General features: G+C 44.3%; 1 protein-coding gene across 2 annotated transcripts in view; it reads right to left on the bottom strand.

The window, feature by feature from the left end:
* Positions 1-20,905, bottom strand: part of CCDC170 (coiled-coil domain containing 170) — a 151,210-nt gene that overhangs the window by 118,967 nt on the left and 11,338 nt on the right. For both annotated transcript variants that reach the window (XM_075862870.1, XM_075862871.1), the window contains exon 3: positions 10,049-10,076. In XM_075862870.1, coding sequence (XP_075718985.1) covers positions 10,049-10,076 — 28 coding nt within the window. The remainder of the gene's footprint in view (positions 1-10,048; positions 10,077-20,905) is intronic.

Genomic DNA, 20,905 nt, shown 5'->3' with positions numbered 1-20,905 from the left:
ATTGCCTGGTCATTAGGGCCCAGAATGCATGCAGGGGGAAGGGGTTAAAACCTGTGCATCACTTCAACTGGAGATACAAGTGGAGTGGAGAGTCCTGTCGTTTTTTAATGGGCAATGAAGCAACCCTATGAAGTTATCTCTGCACCATCTGTCCCCAGCACACACAGCCCCGCAATGCTACCTAAAGCACCATATGTCCTCCATGTGGTGCCTGTTTCCTCCATACACAAAAAAGGGGCAACTGTTCAGCCACTTGTTACCATCCACTGTAAAGCTTCTCATACACAAAAGATAAATGTTGCGGACTATCTAGTATGTATTGAGAATCTCAAGTGTTTCCCTACAGGCGGACGTCAGGGGAAACAAGCAAAGGGTATCCCCAAAAGGGCATCCTTTGATAACCACTGCTGTCTCGCTCGCCCTATTAAAATAAACATGTACATGTATTTAAAATTCTGCTCACATAATTTTCTTATAACAGTGTGATAACCTCGGTCTAGAAAAAAAATGGTATAGCCCACAGATTAGTCCATAGTAATGCGTCCATAGATAACTGAATAGGACTAAACATGGCGTCAGTCATGTGACCCATCACCCACACATTATATAACTCCTGGCATTCAGGTAACACTGTCCAGGTATATTAACAGGTGAATTATAGGTTATTGAGAAGCAGAAGTTAGAAAGTATTTCTACCTCATCATCATCTGTCAGTGTCTGTGAGGAGCAGCTCTTATATTCTTCTCCGTCTCCTCTGTGTTGTGTTTGTACAGGCAGCACTTTTTATGAATAATCTAGAGTCAGAAAATACACGCACATTGAAGTAGTTGTTCATCATTATTCTACCATTGGTCCTATTCACTTTGCCCAAGCACGTGTTGTCTATGTGGCCCCAAACATGTCATGTAAGGGCCTTTTCACATCAGAGTTGGCTTTCCGATCCGGTGTTCCGTCTGCGTTATTGATTCCATCGTTAAAACGGAAACCTGCTGGATTGGTGATGAACGGAAACCATTAGCAATGTTTCCGCCACCATTGATATCAATGGTGACTGAAACGGAAGCTGTGGTTTCAGTTTGACTTTCTGTTACGGGGTTCACCCGACGGAAACCTCAGACGGAACCCCGGAACAGAAAGCCAACGCTGCTGTGAACAGGCCCTAACTTTGTTGCTAACTGAATTTTAGGGGTTATATGATGTGTGTGCGGAAGGGTCACATGACTGACACCATGTTAGAGACAAACCGGTGGCTAGACATGTACATTTAAACCATGGGGGGGATGCAAAATGTCTTAAATTCACAGCCATTGAATTAATTCACCCATCAGTTAGAGGAGGAGATATAGACACAGTAGTTCTCCAAAGGGAATCTAAATGGATATTTAAATTGGATAGCTCTGCACCCCATGGATTAAATGAGAAATTAGATTTCTCTTGTTTCATTTAAAATCTTCAAAGTCTTTCTAACAGTTCATGAATATTTCAATAAATCCGAAAACCCCATAAAATAATTCACACACATCAACGGGCTATTAACAACTTAAATAGTCATCTAATACATTGTTATTGATCACCTTTGGGGGAAAAAAAATATATAAAACTCTTGACACAAGAAATAGTATTTATGTATGAAGTAAAAGATACCATGTTAAAAAACAGATGGTTTACTGCCAAAAATATCTAAATAATAATATATCTAAATATAAGAATAAAAACCCACTCTAGTAGCTCAAATTTGGAATTTATAAACGGGTTTGTAGGGGTTAATGGTATGCAGTTCTCTGTATTTGTTTCCACAGACTCTGCATCTACACTAGTAGATAAGCCAGACACACCCTCCCCTCTCTCCCAATCTCGGGCAGCACTGGGTCTGATTCACATTGTGAATGCATGCGGTAACGCAAGCTGATTTGCTGTTTGCTGAGGGTGATTTAACTGTCTTTGACAGTTGTTCATGTCCAGCAGCAGCAATCACAGAGGCAGTGGTCCGTGACTGTGGTAGAAGGAGCTGGACAACACGGAGTCACTGACAGACACTACCCAATGGGAGGTGCTCTGGATTCCGTTCTGTATCAGCTTCAACTATGGGGCACTCCCCTGGATACGTCACTGGAGGAGTGCACAATGAGGGAGGGAATAACCTGTATAAAGAGCAATAGAAAACACATGTGGGTGAGGACGTCACACGCCGGAACCAGCGTTTACTCCAGCACGAGGAAACAAGTGCTATGAGGAATCTCTGCCACTGCAGAAGATTGAAACTTCAATACAGCTCCAACTTCATTTGTGCCCCCTGTCAAGGAGGTTATCTGGCCTTATCTCCCCTGAGGAATTCTGGCCATAAGGAAACGCGTCGGGAGAAAATAATGATTGATTGCCTATAATCATATAAAGGAAACAAGTGAGGCTTCCCAGTCCCCAGCCATAACAACGGAACAGGACTTTAACACACTACGGAACGGGTAGGAGGGGTCATTACCCCACAGAGATTTATATATATCCTCCTGGGAAATAGATCACTCACTTGTTTTGCAACAATTTGGAGCATTTTTCTTTAACTCTGCAAAGAAATGATGATATCACCAATATTGAATTGACTTTTTTTGCATTGAGCACTATATATCCTGTACTACAAGGAAGATTTTTTTGTAAACAGTCTTGTCCTGGTGTGTCATTTGTTTTACACACTTTTTAAATATGTTACAAGTAAAAGTTACATTTTAAACGAAACTCTAGTCCTATTCCAGTGATTCAATTATTAATTATTGTAGAGTATACAAAATATCAAGTCCTGCGGTGGAAGGCTTCAAATATACCACTAACACCTGACACCATGTTTAGTCATATTCAGTTAGCCCATGGATGAATTACATAGGACTAATCTGTGGGCCAGTACCATACCATTCCACTGTGAAGAGACAGGGACCTATCTCACTGTGAGGCCTTATTTACGCACGTTAAAACAACGGACGTCACACAGACATATGCAATTCAATGGGGCCATTCCGTGTTTTTCACGTGTGTGTCTGCTGCGTGAAACTCACTGCATGTCCTATTCTTATGCGTTTCTTGCGCATCACGCACCCATTGAAGTCAATGGGTACGTGAAAAAAACGGACAGCACACGGACGCATCTGCGTGCTGTCCGTGTTTTTCACGTACCAGTTGCTAAAGAAATGATGAAGAAAAAGTAAAACACCTTCAGTTTTTTTTGCTGACATAAAACACACGTGACATACGGATGACATGTGCGCGTAAAAAACGCAGACGCGCACTGTACACGGATGCCACACGGAACTGCAACGCAGAAAAAACGCTGTTATTTACGCACGCAAGACAGACACGCTCGTTTGAATTAGGCCTTATAAGAAAGATATGTGAACAGAATTTCTAATACATGTATATAAAAAAAAACTGTATGATTTCATTTTCTACAAATAAATAAAAAAAAATATAAAAACTGGACTGGACCTTTTAAAATTGCTGGGGATGAAGTTCACACTGACACAACAAAGGCGGCTGCCATAGTGTACAATGAAAGCATTACAGGAAGCCTTTCTAAATCCTTCTTAAAGGCAAGGTGTCATGAAATATTTTTATTTTTTTTATCATATGGCTTTTAGTATAATAATAAAATAAAAATTTTTTATTTGTGTTCTTGTGTTCTACTTTTAACTTTTTTCTTACTTTTACTTCTCTATGGGGGCTGCCATTTTTTTTCTCATCTCTATATGTGTCGATTAACGACACATACAGAGATGGAATACGGCACATACATCCCCATAGAGAATGCGAACGGGAGCCGTTCAATTCTCTGCAGCGTACGCCGTCGAAGCTTGTTAGCAGAGCGAATTCCGGCGCCATTTTCATGTGGACCGGAAGCCGCTGCCAGACAGTAAGATGATGACTTCCGGCCGCGGCTTCCGGCCATATGCGAAGGCGCAAGGAATAGGAGCGGAGGCGGAAGCGGCAGGAGCAGGTAATTTATGTTTGTGTATGTGCTGTGTGTATTATGTTCGTGTGTGTTCGTGTTATACTGTCTGCTGAGCACTGTATCTAATCCTCCTACACTGTGCAGTCGCTCAGATCATAGCGGCACACAGTGTAGGAGGTTTGAAGATTCAACACCCTCCTTCTCCTGGCACTAGCCAGAATAAGGGAGGGGGGATTGTGTGAGGACATTAAGAGAGTGTGTGTCTACCCCAAATTTGCAGCATAAAGCAATGAGCTTACTTTACCACATTGACCATGCTGCAATTTTGGGAACTGCTCCCTCTAGTGCCCAGCACATGGAAATGTTATAAATTAGAATCTAATTTATAATATTTCCTGACTTGTGAAAAATTTAAAAAAATTAAAACAATGTGTAATCACTCAAATAATAATAGTTTAACTAAAAAAAAAAAAAATTTCTAGCGACACATTCCCTTTTAATTATTCTCTAGTCAATTTAAGGTCCTACCACATGGCCCAAGGCAGTAACTACGATAGTTCATCCCCATACATCTCCATCATGTCGGCAGCATGTCTCCCTGTTTACACAGGGAGATGTGCTGCCGACAACAATATTTATTGCTGCATAAACTAGCAGATCAGAACATGAACGAGTGTTCATTGTCCCGTGTAAAAGGGCCTTTACTTTGGCTGGACAATCTTTTTAACTCAAATGCTCTAAAACTAGAAGTTACTTTATTTCCCTTTTTAACATAATAGAGAGTTACGAAAGTCATTTCTCATCATTCCTCTTTCCAAGAATCTTCCCACAGTCTACCAACTACCAAATACTGTTGAAAAAAAAGACTACATATCATCTATCTATATCTATATATATCTCAGAACTAAAAACTAGGTAGCCGAGTAACACAAGGTTTTATGCATTCAACATATAACAATAAAGTAAGTGAAGAAACAGTATTTACTTATGATAACATTGAGCTATTTAACATGGTATGTCAATGATTTCCTACTAACAATGTAATTAATAATGCAATGTATTGAGCAATATGAAGGCAAACACAAAGCAAACCTCTTGCTATGTCTCCAACACTCACAGTAAGTAGCTTATTTGTTTTATAACAACAAATAGGTTGGAGATACAGCCTTTATTGCTTTATTGTGACTAATCATTACAAAGCAAGGCCAAACTTGCTCACAACTGTAGTGTGCAGGGCCAATTATAGGGAGGGCAAAGGGACCTACTCCTCAAGCCCTTCTCAGACTCTCCCTGGGCAAGAGTACTGTCCGATCTGCCAAATGTCTCGCCCACTATTACTGTTAAGGCCCTTTTACACGGGCCAAAGATCGGGCAAATGAGTGTTCACATGAATGCTTTTTCCTGATCATTGCCCTGTGTAAACAGGGCAACGATCAGCCGATGAATGGGAAAACGCTGGCTCATCAACTGATCGCATCTTTTATGCAGCACTAAATATTATTACTGTCAGCAGCATACCTCCCTGTGTAAACAAGGAGATGTGCTGCTGACATGATGCCAATGCATGCGGATGAGAGATTGTAGTAACGATCGCTCGTCCGCATACATAACCAATCATTGCCCCTTGTGAAAGGAGTAAATGAGTGCCGATCAACGAGCTGTTGAACGATGCTCAGTTTTACGGCCCATATTGGCCCGTGTAAAAGGACCTTTAAACTTCTGAATCTGTAGCTTTAAACATAAGTGGAGGTATACTTTAAAGGCTATTGACACCTATGACATTAAAAAAAATAATTTTGATATATGTTAATGGTTTAAGCTGCACTAGGTTGCAGGCTGCAATAATCATTCCTTCCTTCATTAATTAATTAATTCCCACAGGTCAGATACGCTGCGTAAAAACTGTGCAGCGTATCCGACCTGGAACCCGCGGCACCTTCCGTCAGAAAAATCTGACACAATCGGACACAGAACCGCACCACATTGTGGGGCGGTTTTTCAGACGGAATTTCCGCTGCGGAAAGCAGCGCTTGAAAAAAAACAAATGTTGATAGTCCAGCCTCAGGCCATGTGACGCTGTAGCCTGTGATTGGCTTCAGCGGTCACGTGGGATGAAACGTCATCCCAAGCCGGACTGCAGGAAGAAGTAGAGCATTCTGGGTAAGTATGATTTTTATTTTTTTCTGGAGTTGCGATTTTTGGGGTGTAATAGCCGCGATTACACTGCGAAAGTCGCAACACATGGCTTTCTGTTGTGGGTTTTGCATCCCCATTCAATTCAAGGCGAAAAACCTGCAACAGAAAATCAATAAAAACACAGCATAACTTGACATGCTGCGGAGTTAAATTACGCACCGCAGGTCAATTTATTAACATTTATGCTGCGTTTTTTTCTGCAGCGCGGGCATGAGATCTCCGAAATCTTATCCACTTTGCTACTATTGTAAATGTTGCGGAATTTCCGCAGACAATTTAGTTGCGGAAATTCCGCAGTGTTTACGCTTTGTAGGAACCCGGCCTAATATGCGTTTTGCAATCTACTCCCATTTTTTAAACTTGGCTCATGTGGGTGTGCACTTCCCAGTAATACATGCTGGATGTCAGTTCTGTGAATCTAGGATGCAGCTGCATTCACTAGCTCTCATGTGTCAGCAGAGCTTCATTCCTGTTCTGCTTTTGTACTTCCAATATAAACCTGTGTGATATCCTCTTATGACACAGATATTACCTGTGTGTGTAATCTCTTACACTCTCCCTGCAGATTCTGCCATGGCTGCTCTCCTCTCCCTACACTGATGGTGCCTGTGTGCTCCCCCCTCCCTCTGCAGACTCTGCGTAGGTGCTCTCCTCTATCTATACTCTTATTCAGCTTGCTCTGATATGTACACCCTCCTCCCCCTCTATGCTGGTATATCTGAGGCTGGATTCACACGAGCATGTTCGGTCCGTAAAGCACCGAACGTATTTCGACCACAATTCCCGGACCGAACACACTGCAGGGAGCCGGGGATGATTACAGTACGGGACAGTTGCCCCGAAGCCAGGGGCGTAACTAGGAAAGACTGGGCCCCATAGCAAACTTTTGACTGGGGCCCCCCCCTCCCCTGGGTGTCACACAACCCCCCCTTGTAGATAGTGCCTTTTTTACAGCCCCCCACTGTAGATAACGCCATTAAGCCCCTTCTGTAGATAGCGCCATACATCCCCCTATAGATAACGCCATACAGCCCCCCTCTGTAGATAGCGCCATACAGCCCCCCCTGTAGATAACGCCATACATCCCCCTGTAGATAACGCCATACATCTCTCTGTAGATAACGCCATACAGCCCCCTCTGTAGATAACGCCATACATCCCCCTGTAGATAACGCCATACAGCCCCCCCTGTAGATAACGCCATACAGCCCCCTCTGTAGATAGCGCCATACATCTCCCTGTAGATAACGCCATACAGCCCCCTCTGTAGATAGTGCCATACATCCCCCTATAGATAACGCCATACAGCCCCCCTCTGTAGATAGCGCCATACAGCCCCCCCTGTAGATAACGCCATACATCCCCCTGTAGATAACGCCATACATCCCTCTGTAGATAACGCCATACAGCCCCCTCTGTAGATAGCGCCATACATCCCCCTGTAGATAACGCCATACAGCCCCCCCTGTAGATAACGCCATACAGCCCCCTCTGTAGATAGCGCCATACATCCCCCTGTAGATAACGCCATACAGCCCCCCCTGTAGATAACGCCATACATCCCCCTCTGTAGATAGCGCCATACAGCCCCCTCTGTAGATAGCGCCATACAGCTCCCCTGTAGATAACGCCATACAGTCCCCCCCTGTAGATAACGCCATACAGCCCCCTCTGTAGATAACGCCATACAGCCCCCCTCTGTAGATAACGCCATACAGCCCCCCTCTGTAGATAACGCCATACAGACCCCCCCTGTACATAATGCCATACAGTCCCCCCTGTAGAGAACGCCATACAGCCAGATTGGGCAGAAGAGAGAGGCGCCGAACATCCACTTTTACCTCTCTCTTTCCTTTGGTACCTTTTCCTTCTCTTTTAAACACTTACTGGAAAAAACATTTCTTGACCCGTCTTGTGTTTCGGCAAGCTACACTCTACAGAACTCCCCTTAATAAAGTCTGAAATGATCTTCTGATGGATAAATCTAATGGCAACTACTCTCTATTGATTCTTCTGGATTTCTCTGCAGCTTTTACACTGTAGACCACCAACTCCAGCTCAGTATGCTTTACGCTTTGTTTGTTCAGTATATAATTTGCTAGTTCTACTTCTTCTCCTCTTCCCATTGCTGTTGGGGTTACTCAGGGTTTCAGTCCTAGGTCTTATCCTTTTTTTTCGCTATACACAGGCCCTACTGGACAAACTGGTTCAGGAGATTCGGCTTCCAGTACCATCTCTACATCTTCCTTTGACATAACCCCCGCACTACTACATAACACCAGTGTCTGTCAGATGTCTCTAACATCATGTCCTCTATTTGTAAGTAAATCTTTCAAAAACTGAGTTCCTTGTGTTTCCACCATCTACTAACCTACTTAAAGAGGCTCTGTCACCAGATTTTGCAACCCCTATCTGCTATTGCAGCAGATCGGCGCTGCAATGTAGATTACAGTAACGTTTTTATTTTTAAAAAACGAGCATTTTTGGCCAAGTTATGACCATTTTCGTATTTATGCAAATGTGGCTTGCAAAAGTACAACTGGGCGTGTTGAAAAGTAAAAGTACAACTGGGCGTGTATTATGTGTGTTACATCGGGGCGTGTTTACTACTTTTACTAGCTGGGCTTTCTGATGAGAAGTATCATCCACTTCTCTTCACAACGCCCAGCTTCTGGCAGTGCAGATCTGTGACGTCACTCACAGGTCCTGCATCGTGTCGGCACCAGAGGCTACAGTTGATTCTGCAGCAGCATCAGCATTTGCAGGTAAGTAGCTACATCGACTTACCTGCAAACGCCGATGCTGCTGCAGAATCATCTGTAGCCTCTGGTGTCGATGTGTCCTTGCTCGTCTGACACGATGCAGGACCTGTGAGTGACGACACAGCGTGATCTCTGGAGAACACGGCTGTGTCTGCACTGCCAGAAGCTGGGCGTTGTGAAGAGAAGTGGATGATACTTCTATACACAACGCCCAGCTAGTAAAAGTAGTAAACACGCCCCGATGTACGCACATAATACACGCCCAGTTGTACTTTTACTTTTCAACACGCCCAATTGTACTTTTGCAAGCCTCATTTGCATAAATACGAAAATGGTCATAACTTGGCCAAAAATGCTCGTTTTTTAAAAATAAAAACGTTACTGTAATCTACATTGCAGCGCCTATCTGCTGCAATAGCAGATAGGGGTTGCAAAATCTGGTGACAGAGCCTCTTTAAACCTGATGTTTCCATCTCAGTGTGTGATACTACTATAACTCCTGTGCAAGCACGCCTGCTGTCTTGGGGTTATTTTTGACTCGCTATATTTAATCACTTGTATGGTTATGCCACCTGTACCTCAAAAACATCTATAGAATCCGCTCTTTTCTCACGGTGGAAGGAGCAAAAATTCTTATTGTGGCTCTAATTCCTTCTTGTCTTGATTAATGTAACTCATTACTAATCGATCTTCCCCTCACCAAACTCCCTCCTCTCCAATCTATCCAGAATGCCGCAATCGGGCTCATCTTTCTGTCCCGCTACAACAATGCATCTACCCTGTGCCAGTCATTGCACTGGTTGCCCATTCACTTTTGAATACAATTTAAACTTATTACTCTCACCCACAAAGCTCTCCACAGTGCTACACCTCCTTACATCTCTTCCTTCATCTCTGTCTACCACCCTACTACGTCCTTCCTGCCCTACCCCCCTCCCTTCAATTGTCAGATTTCTTTCTATTCACATGTATGGTAGATAAGGGAAAGTAGGAAAATAGCACGTTTTCTGTACTGACTTTTACACAGTTTATGTAAGAAAGATTTCACTTTCCCCTTAGCCTTGAATACTCATCAATAATTGCTGGCAGCTAATTTTTTAATAAGAAATGGAAATGGAAAACGGGTTCAGTATAAATAAGGAAAACATTTGCTTACCTTAAGTCGTTCTGCTCTGTTTTTGTTTCTGAAACACAATAAAATATACATTTAAGCAATATACAGAATCTTAATGGATATTTTGCACCTTCGTTCCTTGCAGTTTTTACATTTCTCTAATTATCTTAAGCGCTACTGTTCTGAGTGAAGCTTTAAGATGCCCATAAAGTGTTAAAACACTAGATAACAAGGGTTATAAATGGTGCTTATCAGTGTCCAGTACTGGGATAAAGAATTCATGATTTTGATTGTTTTCTTCAGAGGGTGTGTTGCCCTTCGTAATCAAATGTTTTTATTGTCCCAATGCATCTAAAATTAAAGTGTAGCTAAACTTTTGACAAACTTCATAGCGACATGTCAGAAGTTTGGATTGGTGGGGGTCCGAGCACTGAGACCCCCACCAATCGCTAGAACGAAGCAGCAGAAGCACTCGTGTGAGAGCTCAGCCGCTTTGTGTCTGTTCGGCTTTTTCCGGAAAGCCGATGAGTACGGGCTCATAGACTTTCTATTTAATCCATACACAGATACATTTATTTCCGGAAAAAGCCGATAGCGGCTGAGCGCTCACACGAGTGCTTCACACTATGTTCAAACACTGCAAATTTTTCACATTGGATTTCACTGCGGAAAATGTACAGCGATTTGAAAAAATCACATCCGCATGCTGCGTAAAAAAAATCAGCCGAAAAAAGGTCCATAAATTGACCTGTGGTGCAGTTTTTAATCCACAACATGTCCATTTATGCTTCGTAATCGCTGCTCTGTTGCGAGTTTTTCCCCATTGAATTCAATAGGGACATAAAAATAAAAACGGCAACAAATAGCATAGGGTTGCAATTTTGTGCAGCGGAAAACCCGTGATTCTGCCGCAAAAATCGCAACTCAGAAAAAAAAAAAGCTTTTTGTGGTTTCAAATGAATAAAAAGGTTTATACTTGCAATCTGGGCGTTGTCATAGAGACGCTTTCTTCTGTTATCCGTTCAGACCGGCCTCCTGGGATGACGTTTCATCCCATATGACTACTGCGGCCAATCACAGTCTGCAGCTGTCACATGGGCTGTGGGGTTATCCCAGGAGGCCGGACTGCACAGAGAACAGAAGGATGCGTCACCGTGACATCGGAGATCTGAGTAAGTGTAAACTTTTTTTTTTTCAGCCACTGTTTTCCGCGGCGGACATTCCGCCCGAAAAACTGCTCCAGAATTTGGTGCGGTTTTTAAGGTGGAATTCCCTGCAGGTTCCAGGACGTATACGCCCTGTGTGAACATGGCCAAATTGTTTGTGTTTACCACTCCTATGAAGACCAATGCGGCTCTATGGTAACAGACTACAAACAAAGAGGGAGGTGAGTCTCCTGTTGTACAGGTATAATGTTTAGTATAGGTAACTCTTTGTATGAGGTCACCTGGTCGTGGCAGAAAAGCTCACACAATTCGATCAAAATGTGCGCTAAGAACATCAAGTTTATAAGTATAGTAAACATAGCAGTAATGCAATTTATAATAATCAATATATTCAATGTTTGCATATACCTTAGTGCCTGCAGGGTGCTGCTGCATCTTTATGGTCGTGTGCTACTGCATTGCAGTCACAGCATATTTGCACCTGCCCATTTATTTAACTAGTTAGCAGATGCTGAGTAAAGGCCCTACACTGGGCGATTATCGGGCAGACAAGTGTTCACAGAACGCGCCTTGACGATAATCGCCCTGTTTCTAGCAAGTGAAACGAAATCTCGTTTACTTCCGTAATCTCGCAAGATTTCGTTTCACTTGCTGGAAATCTCACAGAAAAGATTCAGAAGTGTCAGGATTCTGAATACACATCACGTCCAGGCTGGATTTCATGTGTATTCATTATCAGGACACTTGATTAACGTTAATCTCTGTTTATGTGGCTGCACATCGCTGCTGTGTAAATCAATGGAGCTGAGTGTATGATGCTGACTGGTCACTGATTGGTCAGCGTCATACACGTAAACACGCCCAGTTAAAAACACAATACACGCCCAGTTGGACATAACGAAAAAAAAAAAACGCCCAGTTGTCCATTTCAAACCTCATTTGCATATATATAAAATAGCTCATAACTTGGCCAAAAATGAACGTTTTTTTTAAAAAAAACAAAAAACGTTACTGTTATCTACATTGCAGCGCCGATCCCATGCAATAGGAGATAGGGATTTGAGAATCTGGTGACAGAGCCTCTTTAACTTTGTTTGTTATGAAAAAAAAGTAGTCTGATTCTGGAGCCATACTCCCTCCCTTTTATCCCCTACTTTTTGCTGACATTCATTCGGTGGTTAAGCATTACATAGGGAACAGATAGAAGAGAGCATGTCTGTAAGATTAAACTAAACAGGGTTTGTTTGTTGTCTGTTTCCATGGCGTTGCATCGGTCTGCATAGGTGCTGTAGACACAACACTATAGACAATTTCTGATCAAGACCTATTGCAAAGTCAAAGACCTTAAACATAAATGACTTCTAAACTTATAGAGTTTGAAAGAGGGCAAAGATGTTTTTTGTTTCACTGGGGAATTGGTTTATCCCCTTCCCACCGTGTGCTGAATATTTGCTGTTTTATTTCTACACCCTCCAACCCCCCCCCCCATTTTTTTTTATAAAAGTTATACTATGGCCGCCGTCGCTCACCCAATGGCACAAATTGATTAATGATATTTTACCGAATTACAGTATTGTGTATAAAAATAATTGCTGCTCAGCCAAATTCCTTCAAATTTGGGATAATTGGTGCTCCTCCCCCTCACACAATCTAGCATAAGGGGTTTACAGGACTCTCTGGTTAACACTCTTAGACTATTCCAATAATGTATATGTTACCTGTTTATGTGCTTGCTTATGTGACATTCTTCCTGCCTTCAAGCAGTGAATTTGGCCTGCGTGACCTCCTTTTTGTACTTTTGTATTTTGGTATATTTTTTATACATGTACGTATGTATCTTTTATACATTGTTGCTACATATACCCTGCATGTAGTTACTTGTTGCTATTTTATGCGACTGTTAATGTTACGATTATGTTTTTGAGACCTCATGCTGATATGTTGACAGGGAAAAAAAAAAAAAAAAAAAAAAAAAAAAAAAAATCGAAAAACACTCTTGGAATACCATGATGAAAAACGCAGTTTTTTTTAAATATCCCATATGTGGCCCTAGTGTGCTACTTGACTGAAACGCGGGCCTCAGAAATGAAGGAGCACCTTGTGGTTTTTTGGACTTCCTTTTTATTAGGATGTTTTCCATGCACCACCATTGGTTTGAGGTGCTAAAATACAAGAAACACCCCCAAAAGCACCCCATTTTGGAAACTACACGCCTCAAGGTATTCATCTAGGGGTGTATTGAACATTTTGACCCCTCAGCTGTTTTATAGAATTTATTAGAATTGAGCTGTGTTAATGAAAATCTACATTTTTTCCAATAAAAAATTTAAAATGTTTTAATTTCCACAAGGAAAAAAGGAGAAAAAGCACCCCAACATTTGTAAAACAATTTCTCCCGAGTACGGAAAAACCCCATAGGTGGTCATAAACTGTAGTTTGGGCACACGACATGGCTCAAAAGGGACGTAGCACCATTTGGATTTTGGAGTTTACATTTTGCTGAAATTATTTTTGGGTGCCGTGTCGCATTTGAAAAGCTCCTGAGGGACCAAAGCAGTGGAAATCCCAAAAAAGTTAACCCATTTTGGAAATTACACCACTATCTAGGAGTAAAGTAAGAATTTTGACCCCATAGGTTTTTGTTATGGCAGGAAGGAGGTGAAGGGAACAAGTGAGCCCTAATCTACCCACCGCCCTGTCCCTGCCTACTTGCAACGACCCGCCCTAGGCGACGGGGTACAACTTGGCGGCGGTCCCTACGCTGACTAAGTGCAAGGGGATACAAACAGGGAACAAGCAAGGGAAGGGGCAGTAGCCCACGGAACACCGTGAGGAAACGGAGTGGTGAACGAGCCAGTCAGGATCAGGATGTAGTGGAGTATACAAACGCAGAGCACGGAGCAGGAAGCAAGCCAGGGGCAGAGCGAAGCAGGATAAGCGGGAACTGAAGCAAGGCAGAAGCACGGCAGAAGCAGGCTGGAGCAAGGCAGCAGTGGGGCCAGGAATCCAAGAAGAATAACAAGCAATGAGGAAGAGAAAACGGCAGGTATAAATGGACAGGGGGCAGAGCTAACTCCGACTGACCAGGCCGCGATAGGCTCTCCCACTCCTGAGCCTGCCACCCTGATTGGTGGGAGCTGGTGTCAGTCTAAGAGGTCTGGCCTCAGGTGTCGACTGATTAATCCTGGGAGTATCCACAGACGTAGTGCCTGGCAGATCCTTTACAGTACTCCCCCTTTTATGAGGGGCCACCGGACCCTTACTAAGAGGACCCGGTTTAGTGGGGAAGAGAAGGTGGAACCTCCTGAGCAATACCCCAGCGTGAACATCTCGAGCAGGTACCCAAGTCTTCTCCTCCGGCCCGTATCCTCTCCAATGGACCAGGTACTGGAGGGAGCCCTACTGTCCACAATCTTGGCCACCTCGAATTCCACCCCCTCAGGGGTGAGAACGGGAACAGGAGGTTTCCTCGAGGGGGACCAGGACGGGGAGCAGCGTTTAAGGAGGGAGGCATGAAAGACGTCGTGTATGCGAAAGGATGGGGGCAGCTCCAGACGGAAGGATACAGGGTTGAGGACTTCAATGACCTTATAAGGCACAATAAATCGGGGAGCAAACTTCCTGGACGGGACCTTAAGGCGCAAGTTCCTAGACGACAACCACACCAGATCCCCGACGACAAACCGGGGGTTAGCAGAACGTCTTCTATCAGCCTGAATCCTTTGTACGCTCTGGGACGCCTCTAGGTTCTTCTGAACCTGGGCCCAGACTGTGCACAGTTCCCGATGAACGTCCTCTACCTCGGGATTATTGGAACAACCAGGAGAAACAGAGGAGAACCTTGGATTAAACCCGAAATTACAGAAAAACGGGGAGACCCCTGACGAGTTACTGACCCGGTTATTCAGGGAAAATTCGGCGAGGGGAAGGAATGAGACCCAATCAAATTGACAGTCAGAGATGAAACACCTTAAATATTGTTCCAGGGATTGATTAGTCCTTTCCGTTTGGCCATTAGTTTCGGGATGGAAGGCGGAGGAGAAGGACAGATCAATCTCCAACTTTTTACAAAAAGCTCTCCAAAATAAGGAAACAAATTGTACCCCTCTGTCAGAAACGATATTGACTGGGGCCCCATGGAGACGCAAAATGTGTTTAACAAACAAAGAAGCTAACGTCTTGGCGTTAGGTAGTTTCTTAAGGGGCACAAAGTGGCACATCTTGCTGAAGCGGTCTACTACCACCCACACCACCGACTTGCCCTGAGATGGAGGCAAATCGGTGATAAAATCCATGGAGATATGGGTCCAAGGTCTCTGGGGAATGGGCAAAGAACGTAGTAAGCCCGCAGGTCGGGACCTAGGGGTCTTGGACCTAGCACAAACCTCACAAGCGGCGACGTAAGCCCTAACGTCTTTAGGCAACCCAGGCCACCAATAGTTTCTGGTAATGAGGTGTTTGGAACCCAAGATGCCAGGATGACCAGATAGTGCGGAGTCATGGTTCTCCCTGAGTACCCTTAGCCGGTATTGCAGGGGGACAAACAGCTTGTCCCCAGGGAGGTTCCCGGGAGCTGAACCTTGATCAGCCGCAATGTCAGAGGCTAAATCAGAATCAGTGGCAGAAACGATTATACCAGGGGGTAAAATACAAGCAGGATCCTCCTCAGAAGGAGGATTGGCCATGAAACTACGTGACAGTGCATCAGCCTTAATATTTTTGGACCCAGCCCTATAGGTAACCAAGAAGTTAAATCTGGTAAAGAATAGCGCCCATCGAGCTTGTCTAGGATTAAGCCTCCGGGCAGATTATAGGAAAACCAGATTCTTGTGGTCAGTAAGGACCGTTACCTGGTGTCTGGCCCCCTCCAGGAAGTGACGCCACTCTTCAAAAGCCCATTTAATGGCTAAAAGTTTGCGGTTGCCAATATCATAGTTACTCTCCGTGGGCGAAAACTTCCTAGAGAAGTAAGCACAGGGGCGGAGATGGGTGAGGGAGCTGGTACCCTGGGACAAGACGGCCCCCACTCCCACCTCGGACGCGTCAACCTCCACAATAAATGGCTCCCTTTGGTTGGGCTGAACCAGCACGGGGGCCGAGATAAAGCACTTCTTGAGGGTCTCAAAAGCCTGGACGGCCTCAGGAGGCCAGTGGAGGACATCAGCACCCTTGCGAGTGAGGTCCGTAAGAGGCTTAGCGACGACCGAGAAGTTGGCAATAAATCTCCTGTAATAGTTAGCGAACCCCAAAAAACACTGTAGCGCCTTCAGGGAGGCAGGTTGGACCCATTGCGCCACAGCCTGAACCTTGGCAGGGTCCATGCGGAATTCATGAGGAGTGAGGATTTGACCCAAAAATGGTATCTCCTGTACCCCAAACACACATTTTTCGGTTTTCGCAAACAGATTATTTTCCCGGAGGACCTTCCTAACATGCTCCACGTGGGAGGACCAGTCTTTGGAAAACACCAGTATGTCATCAAGGTACACTACAAGAAAATTTCCCAGGTAATCTCTCAGAATTTCATTAATAAAATTCTGGAAGACGGCAGGGGCATTACACAACCCAAAGGGCATGACCAGGTATTCGAAATGACCTTCGGGCGTGTTGAACGCAGTCTTCCACTCATCCCCCTCTTTGATGCGGATAAGGTTATATGCCCCCCGTAGATCGAACTTAGAGAACCATTGGGCCCCCTGAACCTGATTAAAGAGATCAGGAATCAAAGGAAGGGGATACTGGTTCCTTACTGTGACCTTATTCAAGTTCCGATAGTCAATGCACGGCCTAAGACCACCATCCTTCTTCCCCACGAAGAAGAAGCCAGCACCTACAGGAGAAGTCGAGGGGCGAATGAAACCCTTGGCCAGGCATTCTTGGATATACTCCCTCATAGCTTCACGTTCAGGACATGAAAGATTAAATATCCTACCCTTAGGAAGCTTAGCACCAGGTACCAAATCGATGGCGCAATCGTAATCTCTATGAGGGGGCAACACCTCGGAGGCCTCCTTAGAAAACACATCAGCGAAGTCCTGAACAAACTCAGGTAGCGTGTTTCCCTCCTCACGGGGAGAAATAGAGTTAACCGAAAGACATGACGTCAGGCATTCACTACCCCATTTGGTGAGATCCCCAGTATTCCAATCAAACGTGGGATTATGCAGCTGCAACCAGGGAAGACCTAACACCAGATCGGACGATAATCCCTGCATCACCAGTACAGAGCACTGCTCCAAATGCATGGAGCCAACAAGGAGTTCAAAAACAGGAGTATGCTGAGTAAAATAACCATTAGCAAGAGGAGTGGAGTCGATACCCACTACCGGGACAGGATAAGGCAAATCAATAAAAGGCATTTTTAGAGACATAGCAAATTCCACAGACATGATATTAGCAGATGAGCCAGAATCCACGAAGGCACTGCCAGTGGCAGACCGGCCAGCAAACAAGACCTGAAAGGGAAGCAAAATTTTATTGCGTTTCATATTAACGGGAAATACCTGTGCGCCCAAGTGACCTCCCCGATGATCACTTAGGCGCGGAAGTTTTCCGGCTGTTTATTCTTGCGCCTGGGACAGGTGTTCAGTAGATGCTTGCCACCCCCACAATAGAAGCAGAGACCATTCTTCCTGCGGAACTCCCTACATTGTCGAGGGGACATGGAGGCCCCGAGTTGCATAGGTACCTCCGAGTCTTCCGTGGAAGCGCGAGGAGACGGGACCTCGAGGGGAATCGCAGGGAAGTCAGAGGGGAAAACATTGAAACGTTCAAGCTGACGTTCTCTGAGACGTCGGTCAAGTCGTACTGCTAGGGCCATAACCTGGTCTAGGGAGTCAGAAGAGGGGTAGCTAACAAGCAGATCCTTCAGGGCGTCAGATAATCCTAACCTAAACTGGCACCTTAGGGCTGGGTCGTTCCACCGAGAAGCTACGCACCACTTTCTAAAATCAGAACAGTATTCCTCAACAGGTCTCCTACCTTGACGTAAGGTCACCAGCTGACTCTCGGCTAAGGCAGTTCTGTCAGTCTCGTCGTAAATGAGTCCGAGGGCAGAGAAAAAACGATCGACGGAGGAAAGTTCAGGGGCGTCAGGAGCCAAGGAGAAGGCCCACTCTTGGGGCCCTTCCTGGAGTCGGGATATAACGATACCCACCCGCTGGTTCTCGGAACCTGAGGAGTGAGGTTTTAGACGGAAGTAAAGTCTGCAACTCTCCCGGAAGGAGAGAAAAGTCTTACGGTCCCCTGAGAACCGGTCAGGTAACTTGAGGTCGGGTTCTAGAGGTGAGGTGAGGGGTACTACTATGGCAGCGTCAGACTGGTTGACCCTCTGAGCCAGGGCCTGGACCTGTAGGGAGAGGCCCTGCATCTGCTGGGTCAGGGTCTCAAGGGGGGCCATGATAGCGTCAGCGTAGGAGAAATGGTAGACTAGGTATGGGCTTGTTATTATGTTATGGCAGGAAGGAGGTGAAGGGAACAAGTGAGCCCTAATCTACCCACCGCCCTGTCCCTGCCTACTTGCAACGACCCGCCCTAGGCGACGGGGTACAACTTGGCGGCGGTCCCTACGCTGACTAAGTGCAAGGGGATACAAACAGGGAACAAGCAAGGGAAGGGGCAGTAGCCCACGGAACACCGTGAGGAAACGGAGTGGTGAACGAGCCAGTCAGGATCAGGATGTAGTTGAGTATACAAACGCAGAGCACGGAGCAGGAAGCAAGCCAGGGGCAGAGCGAAGCAGGATAAGCGGGAACTGAAGCAAGGCAGAAGCACGGCAGAAGCAGGCTGGAGCAAGGCAGCAGTGGGGCCAGGAATCCAAGAAGAATAACAAGCAATGAGGAAGAGAAAACGGCAGGTATAAATGGACAGGGGGCGGAGCTAACTCCGACTGACCAGGCTGCGATAGGCTCTCCCACTCCTGAGCCTGCCACCCTGATTGGTTGGAGCCGGTGTCAGTCTAAGAGGTCTGGCCTCAGGTGTCGACTGATTAATCCTGGGAGTATCCACAGACGTAGTGCCTGGCAGATCCTTTACAGTTTTTTTGCAGTATTGATTAGAATTCGGCAGTGAAAATGAAAATCTAAATTTTTTTTCTCAAAAAAAGGTACTTTTAATTAAAATGTTTTCATTTTTACAAGGGGTAAAGGAGGAAAAAGCACCCCAACATTTGTAAAGCAATCTCTCCAGAGTGAAGGAAACTGCACCCCTAAGCTGTTACTCTGGGCCACCTTTGCGAAGTTTCATCATCACTGGATGAGGATGATCAGGAGGATGAGGAAAGGGGCATATTCCTCTTCTCCTTCGCTGGAAGGAATAGAGCCAGAGGCCAGGAGGAGGTTTGCTCTGCTGAACAATCCCTTTGGGATGACTGGAACATACCGTATTTATAAAGGGATGTGTAATGTTTGAACACATGAATAAAAAATTTATTTTTACACAGTAGTTGTGTGTGTTGTGCTTTTACAAATGTATAAAACAAAATTTTAAGAGAAAAGAGAAAGTAAAATAGAAGAAAAGGAGAAGAGAAGAAGAAAAGAAAATGGAGACAAAAATTTAGAAGAATAAAAAAATTCAGTAAAAAAAAGTTACAGCAATATAAAAATGTAAAAAACGTCCTGACTACCTAACACTAACAAATTATCCCTAAAGCTATACATTAGCGAAAAAAAATGATAAAGAAAGTTTACTACACTAAATTTGAACTACAACTGTAAAGCTACGCTATATAAGATTTAGTGAACTAACTTCAGTAAAAAAAAATGAATGCCCGTCATTAACTGATGATAAACCTGTAACGCTATATATTAGCACTAAAGACCTATAGTATAAAAAATATACTACATTAAATGTAGGCTAACTGTAAAAAAAATGACAGCTAAAAATTCCTAAAATGCTATATAATTTTTTTATTTACAAAACGGATGACAACTAACCTAAATACTGCTACCCTAGCGGTCTACCTATGAATGTACTAGCTACACCTAATCAGCCAACCTAAACATTCGCTATCCTAACACCCTATCTATGCAGGCACTAGCTACACCTAACTATTTATAATAAATTATTTTACTCTTATTTTCGTTTTATATATAAAAAAGGTCACAAAAAACCTGCGTGAAAATTACCAGAGGCTGATCAGTGACTCAGAACTAGTTGCCACAGTGCGCACACAGTGAGATTGGGCCAGGGAAATTTAGGGATAGAACATAGATGCTTAGTACAAGAGATTACTGTGTAGAGGTATACGTTTAAATTACTAAGATGTAATTATTCTGCCTGTATAAACGTTTAAAATAATTGTTTATTAACAAAGTATTTATTAAAATTGGTAGGGCACAGAGTGCCAAAAGATCCAGGTACAGGCGTTGGCAACCAGATCAAGAGCGCAGACTGAGATGTATGTGACAAAAAGATAAATAATCAGCGAGCACCCATTCATGGATGCCTGATTATATCACAGGTGAAACGATCACATAAAAACTGACTCAGAGTGCTTGGCAAATATTGATGAGATCTGATTGCCACAGATTAGTTAACAGGCACACTCCCAACGCGTTTCTGCACCTTGTAGGGGAGCGTCCTCAGGGGTACGAGTTGCCTGAATTAATTAACGTACAGTTGCCTGTCAGCTGATATTCAGCTGTTCGTTTTAGTGTAACGGCGCATATGAGACATCTGATGGTGGTCTGACGCGCGCCGTGGAAACTCGGAAGTTTTATTCATGTATCTCTGC

This window comes from Rhinoderma darwinii, chromosome 4, assembly GCF_050947455.1.
Source record: "Rhinoderma darwinii isolate aRhiDar2 chromosome 4, aRhiDar2.hap1, whole genome shotgun sequence".
Lineage (NCBI taxonomy): Eukaryota > Metazoa > Chordata > Amphibia > Anura > Rhinodermatidae > Rhinoderma > Rhinoderma darwinii.
The sequence above is the reverse complement of the archived record's forward strand: the minus strand, read 5'-3'. Positions and strand labels throughout refer to the sequence as shown.